Source organism: Saccostrea echinata, unplaced genomic scaffold, assembly GCF_033153115.1.
Source record: "Saccostrea echinata isolate AGI-Se365-2 ecotype Australia unplaced genomic scaffold, CSIRO_AGI_Sech_v1 ptg000054l, whole genome shotgun sequence".
NCBI lineage: Eukaryota > Metazoa > Mollusca > Bivalvia > Ostreida > Ostreidae > Saccostrea > Saccostrea echinata.
Window position 1 is genome coordinate 62,699,267 of NW_026889803.1, and position 7,631 is coordinate 62,706,897.

A 7,631-nucleotide genomic window follows, 5' to 3' on the forward strand; every position below is an offset into this window, starting at 1 on the left:
ATTTAAAGCTTAGCAGTCGTTAGTTGATTATCGGTTCAATGATTTCCAAATAATTCAAAGACATGTGAAGAATGGTTTAAATTCAGAATAGGGTTTTACTTCCTCGTTTAAATGAAACTCCGCTATGACAACTGATTGCAATTTTCAACTGTTGTACATTCTTTCTCTAATTCTATCGACGAAAGGTAAGTTATTGTGAGTTTTGAACTCTTTAAAGTATAAGATATTCGGATTAAGAAAAAAATCTTATATTTGATGTAACCAGAGCAGCGTTAACTTGATTACTCGTCAGCCTTTTTAGGTCACCCGAGTCACTCAGGTGATGTATTGCAATCTATTTTTTGTCCGTCGTGCATTGGTCGTAATCTTTTTAATATTTTCAGCCTTTTCTCTTGAACCGATTTCAACCAATTTTGGCATATAGCATCAATTGTTGAAGAGGTACAAAAATTGTGAATTTCATGATCCCTGTAATAAGCACTGAGCCCTCTACCCAAATTGTGAGATTCATGGACCCATGATAATCGGTTCTGGAGTCAGGGTGGGTCTCTAATGATTATATATGAAAATGCTAATATTCTTGAAAAAAATATTCTTTTCTCCCTCTGTATATTTAGAAGATAAACTAGTTGCAAGGTTATGATGAGCAAGGGTGCTCCTTAAAAATTATGAAAATTATGGCCCAGGATCAGAGGTTCTGGTGTCAGGGTGGGGGACTCTGTTGATTATACAGTGAAAATGCATTCATTTTGAAAATGTTCTCTGCTTTTGTGTATTTAGCAGATAAAATAAGTGCACAGTTATGGTGAGCAAAAGTGCTTCTTCCAAAATCGTGAAATTTGTGGTCCCAGGGTCAGTGGTTCTGGCGTTAGGGGAGAAGGGGGACTATGGATTTTAAAGTGAAAGTGCATTATTTCTTTGGAAACTTCTTCTCTACCCCTGGCTATTAAGCGAACAATTAGTGTATAGTTAACACAGTTAAGCAAGGATGCTTCTTCCAAAATTGTACAGAGATTGTTTATGACCCCAGAGTGTGCCATAAAATTAATGCAAGGTCATTTTTGCAAGTTTAAGGTCACTGATAGAAAGAGATCATGATCATCTATCCATGTAATCATATCCAGGCTATAACTTTGTAATAGAGAATCACTGGAAGCTGATACTTTGTACAAACATTGTTCTTGACCTGAGATGTGTCATGACCAAATGTCATTTTGGCAAGTTCAAGGTCAATGGTAAAAAAAGCATAAAATTCTTGGTAAGGCTATAACTTTGTAAGAGATTCACTGAAGCTCATACTTGGTAAAGAATTTGTTTATGACCCCAGAGTGTGTCTTTACCTTGCTAGAAAGTCATTTTGGCAAGTTCAAGGTCATTGACAGAAGAAAATAACCTTTCCATGTAATCTTATCCAGGCTATAACTTTGTAACAGGGAATCATTGGAAGTTAATGCTTGGTACAATGATTGTTCATGACCTGAGATGTTCTACCCAAGACTAAATGTCATTTCGGCAAGTTCAATGTCAATGGTAGAAAAAGCAAAAAATTCTAGTTTAGGTTATAACTTTGTAATGCAGAATCATTCTATGACCCCAGATTGTCATAACCTTGACGCAAGGTCATTTTGGCAAGTTCAAGGTCACTGGCATAAATAGTGTAAAATTCATGACAGGTCAATAATTTTCTAATGGAGAAGCATTGTATATCCATATTTCACTAAAGGGTCACTTAAGATGATGTGTTATTTGTTTTAACCAAGGTCCTTTTGGCTATTTCAATGTCACATCATTGTCTCAAGCCACGGTCCGGAGTCCGCATATAGCTATCTCCAGAATGGGAGAGGATCGAATATTTTGGCCGTGGTTTGCGACGAAGATGTCACATGTACAAAATTTGAATGGTCACTTTAAAAAAATTGCAGCGAGGGTACTATTTTGTGAGTTCGCTCACACTTCCTCCAGTTTTATACTTCTATTGATCCTTTACAGTGTTGTATTATACTCAGGTGACCATTAAGGCCATTTGGCCTCTTGTTAGGAAATGTGTACACTAGCTGTGATTTTGAGGACGGTTTTTGTGGCTGGACAAACCGGAACTGGAAAAGATATGAACATAAATCACCGCTACAAGGCACGGGACCAGACAAAGCCTATACGGGGAGTATGTGCAAATATTTCCTATAGATTTGTTATTTTTCATGTTTAAAATGAAGTAATCAATACAGGGACTAAAATTAACATCACTTTATTTTTTATGTCATACCAGGATTTTATATTTATTTGCACGGAAGAGAGATTGGATATAATACCATAGCAACTCTGGAAATCGGTAATATTACAGGACCAACAACGTATTGTCTGTTGTTTAATTATCACATGAAGGGCTCACATATAGACAAACTCCAGGTGAAATGGAAAGATTCTCTAGAAGTAATTTGGAAAATAGAAAGCCAACAAGGCGACACGTGGAATTGTGCCGCAGTTAATGTAACCTCAAAAGAAAAAAGCAGCGTAAGATTTTATTGCTTATCAATTCCATTAGTATGTAATCGGAACATATGAACCAGTTTGCTAGTATTTAAATTAAGGATAAAGGGATGGAAGTTTGCATGTTATTCAACCTAACTCATTTCTTTCCATTGTTTTCATGCATTTAAACGTCTCTTTCCTAGAAAAGTATTAAAATGACACTCTTTTGAAGGAAGTGAATGAATAGACATTACCTTTTTAGGCATTGACAACAGAAAGAAAACACGTTTGATTGAGGAAGCAAGTATTTCAGACCCATATATATAGAATAACTGACAATCAGTATGATGATTCTGTTGTAGATTCAGTTTCTTGGTAGAACAGGTAAAACAGACAGTGACATATATGACATCATCGGACTGGATAATATCAAACTCGTCTCTCCAACTGGCCACTTCTGTAATCAGCTAGGTGATGAACATTTTCGTGACTTTTCCTTGCCTGATAATTAAAATTTTATATTGCAAATGCCAACCAAAAAAAGTCCTCATGGGACAGAACATATTTTTACTCTCTTCATGCAATAGTGTTCAATTTAATTTCTCTTAAATGTAAGTCTAAATAGTCAAATTACAACTTTGTTATTAGTATTAAATTATTATATTAGTATTTATAACTACCAATTCCTTTAAGCATTCAATGGTTAATTTTCGGTAATAAGTCTAGACTTTCTTCTGTTTGCTACGTACTATTTTATTCATTTCAATGTAGAACCTCTGCATTCACATGTACAAATAGGTTGTAATTCATCTTTGACTCCAAGGACAACATCTCCCCCTTCATCATCGTCATCTGAATCAACGACTTCATTAAAATTTGAAACGTCGACGGTCACAGCAGCTTCGTGGTTTGAGGGTAATATTAATGAGATTAAATTGTTTAACGTGCAGATTTTGAAGTGGTGCTATCTCCCTTTACAAAATTTTATGAAATTTACTCTTTACCATACATGTGTATATTCCTCTAAATAGCACAAATCTTAGGAACTTGTAGATGCTTAAATTGAAAAATCTTTTTCACAACAGTTTAACCAAAGTGTATAAGTAAAAGATGCATTATATGCCTTGAAAACTGCAAAAAAGAACGAATCCCAGGACCTCATTAAATACATTTGAGACTTTCTTTTCGCTGTGAATGAAAAAAATACAATAACACAGGAGCTTAAATAGATGTTAATCCCCCACCCATCTACCCACCCACACAATCACTCCATGGGATTTAACCCAGAAGTAATTTGGGGTATACATATGTAGGTTTCAATTTATCCCATTACCCGATCCGAATCTGCTCTTAAAGATTTTTTAAGAATGTTCTCCATGATATGCAAATGAGAAAATATATTTATCCTTTATAGTTTACGCTAATTTTCAAAAAATCTGATAACCAACGCACAAGTTTGAAAGTGTCCAATTGCTGATTTTTTTTATGGTATTACCGAGTCTAACATTATCGTTTCAGACAATATTCCGTACTTGGTTGGAATTCCCGCGGCAGTTTTACTAGTATCATTTATTCTAATTGGAGTCTGCGTTTTCCAGGCGCATCAAAAAAGGAGGTAATTTATCGTTTCTTAATAGTTCTCTTTTTTACAAACTTGCAAATATCAAACGTATTTTCTTTAAAAGGAATTATACTGGTATTTTATAGTTTACTGGTAGAGAGAGGGAAAGGCAATATTGAAATACTTTATTCAGTATTCGGTAAATTGGTATTTTGGAGAAAATCATTGGATATAAGTCAAATTGTGACGACCACCAAGATATCTGTCAAATGCTACAATATTGTAACACATTCTAATATTATGCAGTTATTGCTGTTTTTGAGATCAATACGAAGATTTAACCACCTAGGGAGTACAATATTCATCGAGCCCAAAGGGCGAGGTGAATATTGTACTTCGAAGGTGGCTAAATCATTGTATTGACTGAAAAAACAGCAGTGATTGTTTTATTATATGATTCAATGATTAAATGATACCAATTTATTAAGAAGCTCATGTCATCTTACTTGTTTACATTTGCTGAAGTCCTAGCCAAATGCAATGAGAGAAGCAGGGTTAAATAAACATTACCAGTCATATTAATTTGGATTTTTCAAAATCTACTTTAGTTGCTATGAAAAAAAAGAAAGTTTTTTTTTTCATATGATAGATTTTGAAAGGGGAGGAGCATTATCAGGGGAAAATGACAACTGAAAAAATCTTTGATAAGCCCCCAGGAAAAGAGTATTCTTCTAACTTCAAATTTTGTTTTAGGGTTCGGTTAGGGGTGGGGGATTTTGGTCCATTAGTTGGGGACCAGCCTTTCAAAGAATATTTTTCGTCTAAATTAAAAGTAAAAATTCATGTTCAGAATTTTTTTTTGAAAGGGGGGGGGGGGGGGGTCTCTGCACTCCCAACCTCCACCCCAAATTATATATTTCCTAATGTTAACCTGCATGAGTGGAAGTCGGTAGCAAGTAAAACAGCTTTTCCAAACTATTTGTATCAATTTGGAATTTTCCGATCTATTTTTAGACCAATGTAGAGAAAATAAATCCTTACATTCACTTGGAAGAAATTATTTTATCATATAATAAAATATTGTAACACATTCTAATACAATATTGTAGCACTTTCTAATACAATATTTCATAATCATTCTTACTTTCTACATGTATGCAGTTCTAAGTCTACGCCATCGATTCCACACCTCGAAACACAAGTCGGAATCGGACGAATAACTGGTAGAATGACCAACAGATACGATCAAAATCCAACCAATCAGTCTGCAGAAGACGCAGAATACGTCTATCCTGAAGACGTAGACCTTTATCTGGAAATAAGTCCTGACAATGTAGATTCAAATAATGTTGAATCAAACAATATGTACCTAGACATTATAGCAGACGGACAACAGAACACACCTGATGGCCTACATAATGGAGTTCAACCTACCAATCAATCTATTAAATATAAAAATACCGAAAATGACTATGTGGAACCTATATAGTGAAATGATTATTTTTTTGGTTATGAATGAAAAGGAGTATTTACATTTCCAAATATTGTATCGTTGGAATGGCCTTATGAGCTTGAATACTGTTCGTCATTTCCATATTTCGTGTAGAAAAGCATTTTCGTGCATGTACATGAATTGTATTACAAGTACCGGTATATTTCAATAAATCAAGTTAATTCACTCATAAACTTGTTTATTGTCGACTTCAATTGCGATGAAAACTATTTTCAGTGGTTTCAGGTGACGTCACACCTTAGTTCTAAGCGTAATTATTCAAGATAACGATACGATATGTAATCAAACAGCCATGTTAGGAGAGAGCTACCCGCGGACTCCGGACCGTAGCTTGAGACGGTAATGTGTGTCTTTATGTGTATTCACAACATCTGCTATAAGAAGTATTTATGTCTCTGTCATAAGATTTTTCTACACTTTCGTACTAACTCTCTGTATTCATAACTGAACAAAATTCAAAAGACTGCAATAGTACGACCATTTAACTCGATCAGTTTATAGAGTATATTTATTGTTATCTGTTTACGGAAAGGGTTTTGTTTTAATTTTCAGTCTGTATAATAATTCTTTCATTATACACAATTTTAAGCAGTAAGATATATTTATTGCTAGTACAAAAATGCCAGAAAGACAGATGAAAATGCAGCTGTCTTATAAGACAGCACCACCTACCACATTGACCATGAGTGATCTGTATTCTCCTAAATAACATGAAAACAGCTAACTCGTTGGCAAGGTACATGGGTAATGCAATCAGCCAAAGCACTGTTCAGTACATGTACCGTGCATAGCCCTGTAATAACAAATGGGGGAAAAATGCCCATTTCTATTTCAGAAAAAAATTCTTTCGGTACATTTCATTACATTCATCATTTTCATTACATTTCTCTCATTACATTCAGTGCATTGCTTGGTCCAGCAAATGCTCTACCAAGCCCTTATCTTTACTCCTGACAAAAATATTAACTGCTGTAAACTGTAAAGGATTGAATCTTCATTACTGGTACGTTGCTTTTTTGTTTTTTGAGAATTTTTCACTCATATAGAAACCTCATCATATACCGATGAAGGGCTGCAAAAGACCTTTACTCGGCACTTAGGGCCATTAAACAGCGAGGGTCCTTTATCGTGCCAACACCTGTCGTGACACGGGGCCGACCCGAAACTTTCACTTCAAAGTGCCGAGCGCTTGGCGAAGGAACAGTTGCTTCCTATTTTTTATCGACTTAGGTCAGTCGCGGCCGTGATTCGAACACACGACCTTCCGATCACGGAGCGAGCGCTCTACCGACTGAGCTACCGTGACGGTTGCTGCGAAAGAGAAATGTCAGACGTATTTTGCTACAGCTTATTCTAGAAGTGGTGTAAATCAGATGTGGATCTTCAGAAACCATTTAGAAACTTTAAAATCACCATTTCTTTTTTTTTCCAAAAGTCTTTAACATCGAAAAGTATGACTTTTCTACACTTTATACAATTCCTCACGATAAATCAAAATCTAGACTCTTTGATATCATAGACAACTGCTTCTTCAATAAAAAGGAACTCGGAAATTTTCACATCTTGCAGCAAATTACCGGTAACAGGAACTCAACATGTTCGCAGGAACATTGCAAGAAACATACATCTAATATATTGTTGGCAGCAAGTTCGCAAGAAACATTCAACAAACTGAATGTTTGCAGGAAGTTTGCAAGGACAGTTAACAGGTCGATTCATTCAATGAAATGCAGATTGTGCTTGGGTCAACACAGAATTCGCAATTTTGAAATGTATGAATGAAGTTATAGATCTTTGAGTATTTTGTTAGAAATATATACCATTTTGAAGGGTTACAAAAGCCTAATTCTTCCAAGTAAGTACACGTATTTTGGCATACACAACATCTAATTGGTAAGATTTAATTTTTGTTATATTTCAATATGAAACAATTCTTTCTTTTACGCATGTAAAAAAAAACTGATGTGGGTCAAGTCAATTTATGAGTTTTAATCTTTTTAATATTTCATTCCGAATTTCCTCTGTTCTTACACGTTATTCTATTGAGCTCTCTTCGCGGCGCTTGCTATTAAACACATAAATCCATAC

The 7,631-nt window shown here is 35.0% G+C and overlaps 1 protein-coding gene across 1 annotated transcript; it reads left to right on the plus strand.

The window, feature by feature from the left end:
* The first annotated feature begins 63 nt into the window (after nucleotides 1-63).
* Nucleotides 64-5,675, plus strand: LOC133172207 (MAM and LDL-receptor class A domain-containing protein 1-like). The gene is made up of 7 exons (XM_061307053.1): nucleotides 64-185; nucleotides 2,039-2,161; nucleotides 2,267-2,511; nucleotides 2,832-2,940; nucleotides 3,268-3,384; nucleotides 3,988-4,084; nucleotides 5,192-5,675. The coding sequence occupies exons 1-7, from the start codon at nucleotides 125-127 to the stop codon at nucleotides 5,517-5,519; spliced, it is 1,080 nt and encodes a 359-aa protein (XP_061163037.1). The 5' UTR covers nucleotides 64-124; the 3' UTR covers nucleotides 5,520-5,675.
* The last annotated feature ends 1,956 nt before the right edge of the window (nucleotides 5,676-7,631 follow it).